The following is a 15,622-nucleotide window of genomic DNA, read 5'->3' on the forward strand; positions in this document are numbered from 1 at the left end:
AGGGAAATACTGCTCTGGTGCCTAGGCAGCCCTCAACCAATGACTGACAGGAAGTGGTAGATAAATACCCCAACTGCCTCGCCTCTGAAGTGTGTGTTCCGCACTGACTCCCGAAGGATCCAGCCCCAGTTACCCATAGTGCTCGAGAGTGCACCCTTTATTGGCTTTCTTCCCTTCCTTTTCTCACTTCCCCCAATACCTCCTATTGGCAGCTTCCTGGAATTACCTCCTAACTAAACGTGGACCTGAACTTTTGTCTCAGTGCCTGTCCTGGGGAAACCCAAACTCTTCATTCTCTGAGTCTGTCTTCCATGGGCAAATAGAGAGGGAGAAAGCCACTATCCATGGAGAGTGGGCCTCCCTTGGTATCGCTGCAGACTCAGCTAGACTAAGGCTAACTGAGTCACAAGAGAACACATCTTTTCTGACCAGATTCAATATATCATGCATTAGGTGTTCCCCACTCATATAGCTCATGCCTTGTCTTTTATAGAGAGCACAGAACTCATTATAAATGTCTAGGCTTTTGGAGTGGAAATGTCCTTGGAAAATAATTCCTTTTGGCTCGCAGACTCATGTATTTATAGCTTCTTTGTTGGCCCAATAAAGGGCATTACTTCTCCTCTACCTACAAAGATACTAATTAGCAAATAATAATTCTAAGTAAGTGCAGTAGAGGTGGTATGTGGGGCCTTTTGCAAGTATTTTTAAATTTTCCACTGTCACTGATGATCTCTAAGTAAATTTTAAAAGCCTAATCTCTACCTAGGAGATTTATTAGTATATATAATTGGGTGTCACGTGCTAAATACCTTATTGCTTCACAATTTAAACGAGCCAAGGGCATCTGTCCAAAAAGACAAGGGGCTCCATGCATGCACCATATTGGAAACAGAACCCTTTCCTGTTACATCCAGTGACTGTGTGCAGTGTCTCCTGAAACAGAAAGGTGACTTTCACATGCATTTTCTAACCTGCGTCTCCCATTCCAACTCTACTTTCTTCCCTGGAATGTCAAAGGTGCCCGTGTTCATGACATCACATCTGTAGTTTGAGCAGAAATGAAGGGACTTTAAAACCCCATATTCATCTTTGTGGGCAGAGTGCCTTCTTTGCTCTCCGTTTTCCTGCCTGAATTTCAAGGAAAGCAGAGTACCTACCAAAGGATGATACTCATGTTCTTCCCTGCAACCAACCTCAGCTGGTTCTTTGCAAATAGTGAAAATAGATTTGTGACATTCACCCTTTTCTAAATCTTGGAAGTATTTCTTAACTCTCCATTTGGTTCTCCTGAAAGATCAAATTCCTTATTTCTGATCAGTGTTATCTTTTCTCCACTGAAACCTGTTTGCAAACTTGTAAAACTGCCCTTGTCTCTTTAAGAGGTGTGAGGCTGGTGAAGCAAGTGTTGAGCCAAGCTCCCTTCCCTGCCCCCTCTGATTTAAGCTCAGGCACCCATGCCTTGAAAACTGGAACAAATGTGTCACTTCTTGATGATGGGCTGGTCATTTTCAGTCCAGATTGCTGGAAGGGAAGTACTTTACCAGCAAGAACATGATGTCCTTTCTGGCAAAGCTAACCTTGGGATTGACCTAATTATTAAATTGAGCTATTCAGATAGTTTTTGTAGGGCAAAACAGCTGAATATCACTAATTTAATATTGTTCACCCTAATACCTACCTTGTTGCCTTGGTCTCTCATTCCTTAAACTAGTGCTGCTCAATATGTGGTCTGCTGACTGGCAGCGTCAACCTCCCAGGGGAACGTGTTCTTTGCTCACTTGGCTGAAGTGCTTCTGGAATCCTAAAATAAAAATGGCTGATTTCTTGGAGAACAGATGAGAAGTGTTTTGGGTTTTTGTTTTGTTTTGGAAGTACAACCTGATAGGTAGCAAATAACGACTAAGAGAGATGAAAGGTGAAGCGAGCAGGCTGAACAATTGCCAGGGAAGTGTGTGGGTCAGGAGACCCGAGCTTTGGTGTTGCCTCCGCCAAAAATCAGCTCTGTGATCTTGGGTCACATCTTCAAATCTTGGCTTTCCTCATCAGTCCATGAGAGGGGTGGCCTAAACAGGAGCTTTCAGTGTGTTGACTGCTACCCGGAGCCAGAAACACATTTTTACCAGCACGCACACACGTGACAGAAACAGTAGCTTCACAAAACAACACTACAGGGAGCGCATTTGGTATTTTCTATTCTACTCTATTCTGTTTCATTGTCTTAAAAATGCTAGTCTTGACCTGCTGAATGGATTTCACAATCCACTGCTGGGTCATGCCCTATGGTCTGAAAAAACACAGAACTCCATAATTCCTGAGGTCCCTCCCAGCAGTAGAATTCAATGATTCTGTTAGATGCCTAAAGGAATTTTCTTAAAACAATAGCTGAGCTGCGACAGATGGCTATGTGCTTACATTCTGGAGGAAGTGCGTGGTGTAGAACATGGCAGCAGAGTGACCTAAAGATAAACCCTTAAATTATAAGCCACTTCTGAGAATGTATAGTGCTGCGGCTCTGATAGCGACTTGGACAATTAGCATCTCCACGTCATTACACTGAATGCTGCCCCAGTAAACCAGTATCAGACACTGGAGACATGCAACTTGTCAGAGAGACCACAGGCTCCCTGATTGTGGGCAACCTTCTTTCTAGTTTCCAGATTGTAAGGTCCCCCAAAGAGTGATCTCTAGTGGCCTCATCTTTGTTTACACTTCACTCACCAAGAAGACAGGCAAATAAAGAAACAAGAACCTTCGAGAGCTCCAGACTGTCCTCTTTTGAACTGTGACCCCCCCCCCCCAATCATGGCCTCTTGGTCTTCGTTTGTTCGCAGGCCAGGAAAGGGTACGATACGTAGTGAACAGGGACATGGCAAGGGCGTTATCATTTCACTGGACTCTCAGAACCACTCCAGGAAGCCTCTAAGATTCCCACTGCACAGAGCAGGGCACAGAGGCCCAAAGCGTTCAGTCACTTGTTCTGGATCCATCGCTGCTGTGATGAACCCCCATCTTGCCAGCCCAGAGCTCAGGGTCTTTCCCCAGTGCATCTGCTATCGCTCGAATGCAGAGCCCATCTCTTATTCTGCATCATGCAGCCTCACTTATTCTGATGACTGGTAGAAAACGGAGGCATAAACGGAGTAGGACAGGACTCAGAGAGTAGAGAGTCCAAACCCTCATTTGTAAAGATGGGGAACTGGATCCTGGGAAGGTTCCATGACTTGCACGAGAGTGCAGAACTGCAAGTAGAACCCATGCCTCCTGTGGTCTTTCCACGGGATGTCCGACATGAACACAGCAACAACAGTAACAGCAATAATTAAACAGTACTCGTAGTATGAAGCATCATTTTGTTTTAGAAGTTGGGGGAAGTATTTCTAGAGGAAAAATCGTTCTAGATCCTTTTAGTGTATAAATAAATACACAGACATGTTCTGTTCCGTGGTGCTGGAATGTTTCAGGACACTGGAACTTGTCAGAAGGCCTCGATTTGTCTGATGCTGAGGGGTCCACATTGGATGCTTTGTCCACAGTGGAGAACGAGTCTGAATTATTGTGGTTCTACAGAAAAGGCAGTCCAGCAGGGACGACTAGGAACCTGGCTCTGGTGTCAGGCTGCTCCACAAGTGGCAGGAGCCTCAGTGCTCCTCACCCTGCTCCCTCCTCCACACTGCCAAACAGAGTGGGCAAGGGGCTGGTTACCAAGGAAGGAAGGGGCAGGCAGGAATAATGGTGGCACTTGGTGCAATCCCATCCCTCCCTACCTCCCTAACAGATCTGAGAGCCCAGGCAGCAGCAAGAGAGACCCTGAGAAGATTGCTGTTTTGCTTACCAAGCTGATGACAGCTGAGGATTGGCTTCAGCATAGCAGGGACCTGGGGAGCAAATTGGCGACATATCTGTGACACTGACTCTTTCAGATGCTCATTAATATATTAATGTGCTAACACATTCCCTGCTGCTTTCTGTCACAGGGCATCAGGATGGATGGTTTGTGGAGAGCTATGTTCCTGGCAAGGAACCCTTGTCATGGGGGGGGGTGTGATGGGCGGAAGGGAAGGAAGGAAGGTTAGTTAGATTGGATGTGGGTAGTCTGACCTGTAGGCACTCTAAGAACATTTAAAAATCCAAAAGGCAATTCCATTTCTGAATCACTCTGCACATCTTTCTGAAATTTTCACCACACATAGCATTCAGACTTCGATTTCAGCTGCCACCTTACCCCTTTTAAATTCTGGAAAGCCTGAGAGAAGGAAGAAGGAATAGCATGCGGAGAGAGACAGTGGCAGGGGTGGAGACTTGAGGTACAGAGGCTTGGAAGCCAGGCCAAGAATAAGCATTTTGCACTCCTCCTAGGGCTAATCAAGCTTTAAGGGAGTGAGAAGTTCATGAGGCCAGGCCAGAGAAGGCAGTATTAAATAAGTACCAACTCTAGCAGGACAGGAGAAGCTTAGGGCAAGATTATTCTTCCCCCTGATTTTCATCCCTTCCCAATAGTTCCTAAACATGAGCCTCCTCCTGTCCTTAGAAATGGGCCTGGCCTTCCCAAGAGAGTGGCAGCCGCTAGTTTTCCTCAATTTCCAAGTCATTTCATTTCAGATGAACCCAGCGACCAGATCTGTGCTTTCAGTATATCACTATGAATCAAGGTCCAGACAATTCCATTATATCCGGAGTTTGACAGGGGAATGAACTAAGTTCGGTCTATAAAGACTTTTCACTGCCCTGTGGACATTTCCTATAATGGTATTCTCTTTCAGCAGTTTGGTTTTATGGTGTCTGTTTGTATATCTGGAATTTGACAAATCTCCTGGGCACTTTCTGAAAGATTCACTCAGTTCTTGGTTACATCTAGTCCTATGGATGATGCAGACAGTAGCAGTTCTGAATCTTTTGATTTTTGAGAAGTACTGGATACTTTTTATGTGGCAGATGGCCTACTCTACACCTGCCCCCAGTCAGCCTTAGTTTAGTATTGGTTTGGGAAAGAGCAGCAGCTTGGAAGCCAAATAGAGATGGTTTCTAGTCCCAGATCATCCATAGGCCAGGTGTATGAGACTTTGGAAATTTATGTATTTCTCTGATACCTGTTTCCTTAGCTGTAAAATGGGAGCAATACTTTAATCTTTGGGTTGTGTGAAGATACCATGAACGTAATACACGCGACGTACAGCTTGGCATATAGCCCGAGCTCTCTGTGAGAGCCTATAGTTGGACAGGAGAAATGGTACACCACGTAACCTTTTTTCTGCTGTAGGGAATAAAAATGAGACATATAACCCTATTTCCCATTGTAATCCAAGCCATTATATACCCCTTTGTTGAAGAGCAATAACAAAGGGAGAAGAGGACAAGTACCAGGCAAGGCAAGCGACTGGCTCTAGGGAAGTAGTGGGAGGGTGTATTAGGAAATAGTGGGAGGGTGTATTAGTTGTCTGTGATTGCGTTAACAACATATGGCAAATTTAGCAGCTTAAAATACCACCCGTTTACTATCTTGCAGGTCTGGGCTCTGGACACAGGTTCACTGGGTCCTCTGCTCAGGGTCCCACTGGGCTGCAGTCAAGGTTTGGGTTGGGGCTGAGTTCTCATCTGAGCCCTGGGGGCTCCTCCCAAGCTCAGTGGTTGTGGGCAAAATGCAGTTCCTTTGAGTTGTAGAACTGAGGCCCTGGCTCCTAGAGGCTGTTGCCGTTACTTGCCACACAGCCTTCTCTCCAGTGTGGCAGTTTGCTTCTTCATGGCCAACAAGAGAATGTCTCTGCTGCTTCTTGTCTTTTTTTTTTTTTTTTAAAGCTCAGCTGATTAGGCCAGATAAACTCAAGAAAATCATCTCCCGTTTGATGAACTCAAAGTCAACTGAGTAGGGATCTTAAACTCCCCATTGCCATATAATGTAATAGAATTCACAGGTTTCACCTACCCTCAAGCTGGTGGGGGACTACATAGGATACATACAGGAGAGGACAGGTATCTTGGGGGCTATCCTAGAATTCTGCCTACCACAGCGGCGGGGTGGGGGGGTGGTGGGCTGGATGTATCTGAATAAGCAGAGGAGAAACCTCCTTGCTGCACTTTGTATCATTTTTATGAGAACAAACATTACTGGGAGTAATAAGACCACTAGCTTTCAAGGCTGAGCCATGGTGTAATTGTTAAACAGGGAAGAAAGGGGGGCAGGGTGAACCTGAAGATGTGGGACAGCTTTGCAATAAATGGCAGTAGTGCAATGAGCTTACGAATGACTTATCAACTTTCATTGAACTTTTGCTTAGAGAAAGGAATAGATTTTTTTTTAAGAAGGAAAATGGGAGTTTTCCCTGGAAGAGCTCCATTAGTGCCTGTATGTCTGCCTCCAGTGGACACATAATACTAGTTAATGCTCTGTAACCAAAGGACAAACTGAGAGCAAAGGGATTAAAGAGTTTTCCTTCCCTTCCTCGTCTAAGAGATAAACACAATTGTGGCAACTGATGAGTGAAATGTTCACCTGCTAATGCATGGCAGAAATCCATTATAGCTTCTCAGCAGATAAAGAAAAAGACTACATGGGGAGAGGTGAGGATTCCGAGCCCTGAAGGCTGTCACTGAGACTGTGGGTTCTTCCCAGGAACCACGTCCTGGCTGCCTGTGTTGGAACTCCTGTGTTAGTCTTTGCATCTGCAAATCCACAGTCCTGAGCAGCAGGCCGAGTTCTGCAGCCCAGAAACTCAGCACTGGCTTGCCCAGTAGGAACAGTAAGAATGTTTTGGGCATCAGCAAAGCAGTGGTACCAAAAAATGCTTTTTTTCAAATAACTTTATATTTTATGTTTAATAGTGAGGAAAGAGAATTTTACAGAACTTCTTTACATTTATTTTATGATTGCTAATTTATGCTTTAATTTGGGACTACCTACTGCAGAAAGGTGGAGATGGAGGAGTGGAGACTATGATCTTTTTGGTGTTAGGGCCTTTAGAAGTCTAGAGGTCTTGGACTACCTCCAGGGAACGGTACAATAGTAGAACAGAGGAGTCAGCTAGAGGGCTCTTCTCCCAACCGACTGCTTCCAGGCACAATCACATCTAAACCATTTTCACACAGAACCAGAGAACATATACTCCAGGAGGGCAAGGATTCTTGTGTGTTTTGTTCTGTGCTATATCCCAGCACCCAGCACTGTGCCTAGGACATAAGAGCTATTTGGAAAATATTCCAGGTGTGGATAGATGTTTCCATTTTCAGCAGTCTCTTCCTGCCCACCATGTTGCCCATCTCCCTTCATTCACGTAAGATCCCAAGACATCATCAGATAATGTTTTGTGTTTCTGATATATACCTCATGATAAAAAAATAATCTGAGGGCACTTTTCAAATATACAGAGTACTAGGCCTCTGCAGGAAATTCTGGTTCAGGAAGTCTAGGCTGGAGCCCAGTAGTCTGTTTTTGACAAGCACTTCTGATGAGTCTTTTTTTCAGATGAACACTGAGATAAACAGCAGGAGCTTAGCTCTTCCCCATACAAAGATTAAGGCGCCATGGCCACTTGACCTGGTTTCTGAGGGGCTATAAAAGTCTTCTGGTCTATCCCCAAGTCACCTGGGCTCAGCCTGGTTCCTATTTTCCTAAAGGGATGGGCCTGGGAGAGGAGGTGCTCAGGAGCCCCTCCACTCCTGGAACTGCCCACTGAACTTCTTGGCCTCTTCTTTTCCCCAGGCAAGCTCTCTGTTCAGTACCTTCTCCCAGCTGTCACTAGCACATGAATTCCCACTCACCTCTACTAAGTTTGATAATGACCTTTGTCCTCTTAGATGGCAGTTGACCTCTGCAACCAGGCAGGGGCTGACTTTTTAGTCAGTCTTCGTCACTGAACCAGAGCATTCCTCCGAGGGTGGCTAAATAAAGCCTCTGCCTTCACATTCCCCGCTACCTGACACAGGAGAGAAGGGAGGCTCCCATCTAGATATGGCCTGCCCTTTCTACCTCAAGGCCTCCCATGCCTCATGTGAGGCCTGAAGAGGCTGGTTTCTCCCTTAGTGATTCCTCCTAGGTTTTCTTGTCCCCAGAACTCAGTGACCCCTGACTGGTTCACCAAGCACTTACGGTTTCCAAGGAAAGGGTTGAGGTTATAGAGTAAATGATGAAAGAAAAGTGGCTGCCTTTATGCTTGGCCCCATAGGACTCTGCCCTAAAAATACTCTCCCCTACCCAGGAAGATAATTCTGGGATCTCTAACCCTTGGGCCTGAATTATTAGAGATTAAACACCAAGGAAGAAAAAATCTAGGTCAAAGGGAGTAATCTGCTCTGTAGCTGAAGGTGAGAGAATATAATAGAATATTCATGGTTATGGTTGTCCAATAGAATAGCTACCTATAGCTATTTAAACTTAAAGTTTTTAAAAAAATAAAGTGTTTAATAGCCAATGTGGCTAGTGGCTACCACATCGAATGGCATATCACAGAAATTCCTGTTGCGTGGCATTATTTACAAGTACGGAATTGTCCCTTTGACGCTGCCCACGTGATATTTCTTTAGTATCTTTGGAAATATGTCTGTTTCTATTGGTGGTCCTTGTGATTATGATGCATTATTCTAGGGAAAAAAAAAAAGACTACCGAAGACTGCATTAGAAAAGAAAACCAAGGGGCACCTGGGTGGCTCAGTCACTTGTGTCCAACTCTTGATTTTGGCTCAGTCATGATCTCAGGGTTGTGGGTCGAGCCCTGCATCGGGCTCCACACTGAGCATGGAGCCTGCTTGAGATTCTTTCTCCCTCTCTGCCCCTCCCCCCACTAGTGCACACACTCTCTCTCAAAAAAAAAAAAAAAATTAAAGAAAAAGAAAACCAAAACTAATTGCCATAAATGCAGTACCGGGTGGGGGGAGGAGGATTAATTACCAAAAGGTTGCATTTTCCCCAGTTTTCTTCTATTTCCTTTCTACAAAAGTGTCCTCCCTCCTTTTCCATTTGTCTTTCTGCTTTATCTGTCGAGTATCTTGTTCTGTGTAAGGCTTCCCGGACAAAGTGAAATGGTAAACTGGACTTCAAAAAGAAAAGGATCGGAGAAGAACCAAAAGTCTGTTTGGGGCATAGGAATAAACAGTTGGGCAGAACACGCCCAAATCATACACTGGGGAAAAGGTGGGAAAAGAAGCAGAGGGAGACAATGAGACTGGGAGAACAGGGGTCTGGTCAGGATAACAGGTCTGGCAGGTGAAGCCCTCTGGGCCAGTTCTCACTATTCCTGAGGCTGGCGAGCTGCCCAGGTGCTCAGGAGTTCCTCTGTACAGTAATTTCCTAACCAGAATCCTCCTGCTTAGGACCAGCTCTTCCCATGAGAATTTATCTGAAGATAAATTTATCTGACGAGCACTCATAGGTGATCTCTATCCTAGGCTCAGTATGTACATGAAGACCTAGGGCGTGTTTGGGGGAAAGAGGCCTCTTTCCCTGATCCCTTGGAGGAGTTGCAAGGACGGTACCCCTCTCCTCACCTGCACTGTCTGTGGTTTCCTCACTTAACCCCCAGTACCCCTGCAATGGGTTCTTCAGTGCTTGTCCTCTCCCCTAGATGAAACTAAGGAAGCTGAGCAATGCTTCAAAAGATGGCAGGCAACAGAGTTGGCAAGCAAGACAGGTGAAATAATCAGGGTTGGGGGCCAGGGGTCATAGGAGACAGAAAGCAGAGCAAGGGAGAAGCAAAGTTCAGGTGGGCATCAGGAGCAGGTGTGCAGAACTTTAATTCTGAGGCCCTGTGGCCAGAAGACTGGAGCTAGGGTGACCTTTTTGACTCATTCCTGAGGCTTTTCTCTGCATTCTTGGAAGGCAGAACCCCCCCCCCCCCCCCCCCCCCGCCCCCCACTCCCAAGCATGGATGGCCAAGAGTTTGTCCAGGTTGATGAGCGACTGTGTCAGAGAGTGCAAAGAGGTGTGGAGAGAAAGTAAGCTGGTCACAGGCAGATGGTTGGTGTCCTGGGGTCTCCCATCCCTTAGCTTGGGGGCAAAGGTGGTCTCTTTCCATACTGTAAGCGACAGACCTTTCCCCAGCCTTGAGTGCGTTCCTAATGTGAACGCAGCGCTCTGGACTTCCACTCCACCCAGACTCCACTCCTGTCCCCCAGCCCAGGCTCTGCCAGATGCACAATTTAAAGCTTGTGATGTATAACGCCCCATTTCTCTCTCTGTCTTGCAGCCGTCTCCACCCTGGACATTGAGAGTAAACTGAGCGTATACTACCGTGCACCATGGCACCAGCAGAGAAACATCTTCCTCCCGGCCACAAGGCCGCCCTGCGTGGAGGAGCTGCACCGCCATGCCCGCCAGAGCCTGCAAGCCCTGCGCAGAGGTAACTGGTCCCCGGCTTGGGGGGCTTTTCGGGGAGAGGACTCAGAGCTTGTCCCATCCAGGGGCTGGTCTTTGTCCCATCAGTTCTAACACCTCACCTTGTTATAGCAACTACTTCGAAATGCTCCCTTTTCTACACGGAAATGAAATTCAGGGGTAATATAACCTGCTTATACATATAATTAGAAATAGCATCATGGTCTAAATATGATAATAAAGAGAATTTAAAAGGAAATTTATAATATTTGCAACATACAAATACCTGGGCATGACTACACTAAAAGACATCATAAAGCAGTCAGATGTTTGTGCCTATCAAAAGTAGGTTTGGATTAAGTAAAGATAATCAGAAGCCATTCTGAACAAAAAGTAGAGGGAAATGAAGGAGAGTTAAGGGGCAGGAGGACACAACCATCAAAACTGGTGCATTCTGCATACATTAAACATGAGCAAAAAAACCACAGGAAAAAAAAACAAAAAGAAAACCCTTTGGGTTATAATTAAAAGAGAATTAGGTTTGACTCAGAAATAGGTTCTAGGCTTTTCCCTGACAAGAAATGCTGGTAGAACACAGGTGGGACCTAGGGCACTATTTGTTTATTCAGGACCCTCCTGTGCCTTGTAGGACAGCTGTCATCCTTGGCTCTCGCCTAGTCATCTAACAACCAGAACCTCCCTCGGGGGATGTGCTCCTGTCGAGAACCGGTGATCAGGTCCATTCTACAGTGGAGCACGTGGAGGCCTAGAGAGGTCAGAAAACTTGCTCAGGGTCACATACCCCATTAGGCAGAGTTCCAAGAACCCGATCCAGGCCTCCAGACCCCCAGCCAGAGCTCTTGTCCTCCTCACCATACGGTGTCCTAGGAAAATAAATATTTCTCTTTCTCTCACAGTCCTGAAAAAGCCAGAGATAGACACATAGCAGGCAAGGTAGAAGGTAACAGCCTTCTCTTACTTTCCAGTGGCTTAAAACCATTGTAGTTAGGACAAGGAGATTAAAAACTGGCATCATCCTTTTAGAGCCCCCTAAGTTGGGTATCAGAAGTTGGCACACCAGCTTTTTTGGTCTTTAGATTTTTGATGTGGAGACAGATGGTATCTGTACATTCAGTGCCTTTGTTCCAAATTCCCTATGCTCCTTTAAGGAATAGTATTTTCCAAAAGTATTACAATAAAAAAAAAAAACATTTTAATGTCACTATGAGGATGGAGAAATGACACATTTGTTTTCAACTTATTTTCTTCCACATGTTTATGACTTTTCCCTTTCTCCATATCCCATCTTCTCCCCCCTTTAACAAAAGAATTAACCTACTAATATCCCTAATGCAACTGTTTCTAAAAACTCCCCTTGGTTATTGGTAGCAGATACTGTGACACCTATAATAGTGATGACCAATATCCTCTAGAAGTATCTCTGGCATTCTTACTATTCACTTCGATTTTTTAAATTGAGTCACTTCGATTTTGTAGTTGGCTAAAAAGTCCTTCTTTACCAAATTTTTAGTGCAAGCCACCTTCTGGAAATTTTCCTTAACATACTCACCATTCCTTTGCAGCCTCGATAACCCTTCCCATAATATCCTTTGCATCTTCCCAGTCGTGCCACTTATAAGCTTATATCATCACTAACCTCTTATAGGCCTGTCCTCCACCATTAATCCATGAGCAACTCAAGAGCTCTGGATAGTGTCTTATTAATTTTTTTATTCAAATCACTTAGCATGAACCTGACATAGAGTAGGTCCTCAATGAATGTGTGTGTAAGTAAATCAAATTCTGTAGAAAACTGCTTGAGCATTGAGGGCATAGAATGATGACACAGGAATCTGATCATTCTCACTAGATACTTTCTCTGATCCCATCATCAGAGAGCTTGAGTTACGTTAGCCCTTTAGACATAATTATTTTTATCCTTTTATTATTATTCATAAGTCATCCCTGATTAGATTTTTCCAGATTCAACCAGATAACATTAAGCTGCTTGTAAGCTATCACATTTCACTGTGTTGTCGGGTTTGGACTTAATGACAGAACTGAGGAACAGCAAGTGCCAATATCAATTTGCTCAGAACTTCCTCCTGGGGGCTGAGGGAGGGATAGAATGCCTCCTGGGGTTTTAGAAGGAAGACTGTGGAGCTGCATCTTGTCCTCCACAGACTGGCTTTCTTTGAGGTTGTCTCAACAGCAAATCTTGGGTGTAGTAGTTTTAATAGCACTGCAGAGAGCCATAAACAGGAATTATAGGCATCATAGAATTAAAAACATGCAGTGTGGAATTAAAATTAGAAAGTGACTTTTTTTTTTAACCTTGTCCAAGAAACAGTAGCTTAGCAGTGCATTCATCAGAATACCACTTCTGCCATCTGGTGGCCATAACTAACACCAGACAACGGCCTTGCTCGGCAGATGCCGCAGTGAGCTTCCCTGGAGGTTCTCTATTTGGACAGCTGGAAGATCCTGGCTTCCACCAGGACTGAGTGGATAATGAAGCCCAGACAAGTAAAGCTGTGGTGGCAGCAGCGCTGTGCTCTTTTTGGAGGTGAGGCTCTAAGGAGAGAGCTGGGAGGACTGAGATCAGAACCTAGAAATTGACTGCTTTCAAGATCTGCTCAGTAGCAAACCCCTCAGCAAAGCCTACTGAGGCCCCAGCATTGTGCTAAACCTGGGATTCAGAGAGCAATAACTAACATCTGGTCCCTGTCCACAGGGAATGCCTGTCTGGTGAAGGAGACAGACAAGTAACCAGGTAATTTCAGCACAGTGCTATGGGCGCTCAGAGGAGAGGCACTAATCATGCCATGGAGCTTCAGAGAAGGCTTCCCAGAGCAAGTTACATCTCATTGGATTTTGAATTATTTAGAATCTGATTCCTCTTTTTTTCCCCTTTTTCTTGGCAATTCTTTATACTCAGAGCCAATAATGGCTTTAAGTGATGCCATTGTTTATGTTTGTAAGACAGGGAGAGAGATTACTAAGTGGCTATAAAGAGATATTTATATTTTCTTTCAAGTTTCAGGGCTGAGGTCTAAGTTCCACTGGTCTAAAGGAATAAGGACCAAAAGTCTACTGCAGTTTTAGACTCTAGCAGATGAATGTTCTCCCCACCACACCGCCAGAAAAAAGTATTATTAGGGAGCTATTAATCTAGCCTGCCTCCTTCCAGCCTAGGGCAAATGAAAGAGATTTAAGAAAGTGTAGGAAGGGAGCAACTAAATGGGAAATTGAGTTGATGTCTCCCTCCCAACTCCCTTCCTCCAACCTTTTCCTAACCAGTGACACCTGTATTCTACTCCTCATTATGAATTTTAAAATGTAACTTTTTCCTTGTGCTGCCCATTTAGAAAAGCCCACTGTTTGCTTGCAGAGAAAAAAGGGGGCGGCCCTGGAGGTAGACACTTTAACAAGGAAGACATTTATCTCAAAAGGGATTTCTGATAAACACTGGCTGGGGCGGCAGTTCAGCACACACTACCTATACGGTGACTTTGTATCTTGGTTAGACGAGGAGGCCCCAGGCATGAGTGTGAGCTGCATTTGCAGGCAGGGTGGCCTTTACTGTGGCCAGTGTGTTGGGCAGGGTGTGCTTTGTAGCTCACTGAAACACCCAGAAAGCTAAACTGTGCTCTTGGGTTCTCAGTGATTCTTGTTATGAAGTCAGGACCACTTTATCCCACAAACAGAAATCTCTTGGCTTTCCTCAGAGGTAGCTTTATTCCTAAATCAGACAACTGTCATCATTGGGATTCCTTTACTTTCTCGAGGAGCCTAGGATTTCAAAGCCCTCTGAGTGTTAGGCATGACAGAGCTTAGACGGCTGCAATGGTGTGCTGGTCACAGGCTCTCTAGAAAAGAAAACATAGATAAATAAGTAGATAGATGGCAGGAAGATAAAAGCCCTGATGTGTAACACCCACTAATTTCTGTGATGTAAATACCCCCACCGTGGCCTATTTCAAGCTACCAGTGGCCCGCAGAGTTCCTGACCGCGCAGCAGCCCTGAGCCAGTGTGAGCTGATGGACTCCCAGCCCACGGGATGGCTGGGAGCCTTTGTTCCTGCCACTCCCCAAGAGGCTCTGGCATGCTTGTGCCTGTGATCCACTCCAGCATCAGTGTCAGCAAACCTTCCACAATTATTCTAGACTTTTTTTTGCTCATGTTGTTTTGAAATGAAGCACGTTGAAAATACACTGCTTTTTCCAAACTCAGAGTGAGCCATCTCATACAAAGATTATGAGATGGACCCACTAAAATGTAAGTGCCCATTTACATATTATTGTGAAGTGAAAGTTTAGTTTGGAACCATTCTGAAAATCTTATTTGGTATACAGATGAGCTATATTAGGAAAAACTCACTTTTTTCTAGCCTTTTGCTCACCCTCCCAAGGGGGAAAGAGAAATGGAAGATGCCAAGGATGTTTCTGTATCATTGCTTTCTCTGCCCCCAGAACACCGGAGCCGGAGTGATCGCCGGGAGCAGAGAGCTGCTGTCCCCCTTTCGGTGGCGGCTCCTCCACTGCCAGCCTATCCCCCAGCTCACAGCCAGAGGAGGCGCGAAGTTAAGGACCGGCACTTCTTAACGGTGAGCTTGGTGGCCAGCCAGCAGCCCTGGCCTTGCTCATCGGGAAGCATGAGTGGGTCCTGGGAGTCCATTTCCTTCCTCCTGGTGGAGGAGGCTGGGCCACCTAAGAGAGCAAGTCATGGGCATTTGAGAGCGACTGGATTTTTTTTTACCCCTTTCATTCATGTGTCTTTGGGGGAATAGAGTGGGAATACAGAGGTATTTTTTTTTTTTTTTTTTTTAGTTAATTGGTTGTACAGTGCAGCAAAGCAATAATAATTAAGGACTCTGAAATTGGGGGAAAATTTTGCTTCAAACACTAGTTTTTCTGTATACAAGCTGAAAGATTTAGGGCAGGTTACTTCTTTGTGCTCAGTCCCCTCATCTGTAATATGGGGATATCAATAGCACCTAGCTCATACAGTTTGAGGGGTAAACGAGATAAGGCATGGAAAGAATGTAGCACGGTGCCTGGCACGGACTTAGACCTCAATAAATGTTCACTGTTACTGGTCAGGTGATGGTGTAGATGACTCGGTGGGGTGGATTGGGAAAAAAAAAACTTACACGATGTGACAAATCACCACTTGAAGATGAGCCACGTCATCCTTGTATGCTTCCCCTTTCTATAAGGAAGGCCAGTGCTGCAGGGTAACCAGCTACCCCAGTGTCCTCCTCAGCTGGTGATTTCAGCTTTGCCTGGGTGGGTGTGGCTGTAACTCAGCCCAAGCTC

At 45.3% G+C, this 15,622-nt stretch overlaps 1 protein-coding gene across 3 annotated transcripts in view; it reads left to right on the forward strand.

Annotated features, from left to right (window-relative positions):
* The window catches only part of NHS (NHS actin remodeling regulator), a 347,530-nt gene that overhangs the window by 283,043 nt on the left and 48,865 nt on the right, over positions 1-15,622 (forward strand). For all 3 annotated transcript variants that reach the window (XM_032389706.1, XM_032389702.1, XM_032389703.1), the window contains exons 2-3: positions 10,176-10,328; positions 14,777-14,910. In XM_032389706.1, the coding sequence (XP_032245597.1) occupies positions 10,176-10,328; positions 14,777-14,910 (287 nt within the window). The remainder of the gene's footprint in view (positions 1-10,175; positions 10,329-14,776; positions 14,911-15,622) is intronic.

The sequence above is a fragment of the Phoca vitulina genome, unplaced genomic scaffold, assembly GCF_004348235.1.
Source record: "Phoca vitulina isolate PV1807 unplaced genomic scaffold, GSC_HSeal_1.0 scaffold55, whole genome shotgun sequence".
Taxonomy (NCBI): domain Eukaryota; kingdom Metazoa; phylum Chordata; class Mammalia; order Carnivora; family Phocidae; genus Phoca; species Phoca vitulina.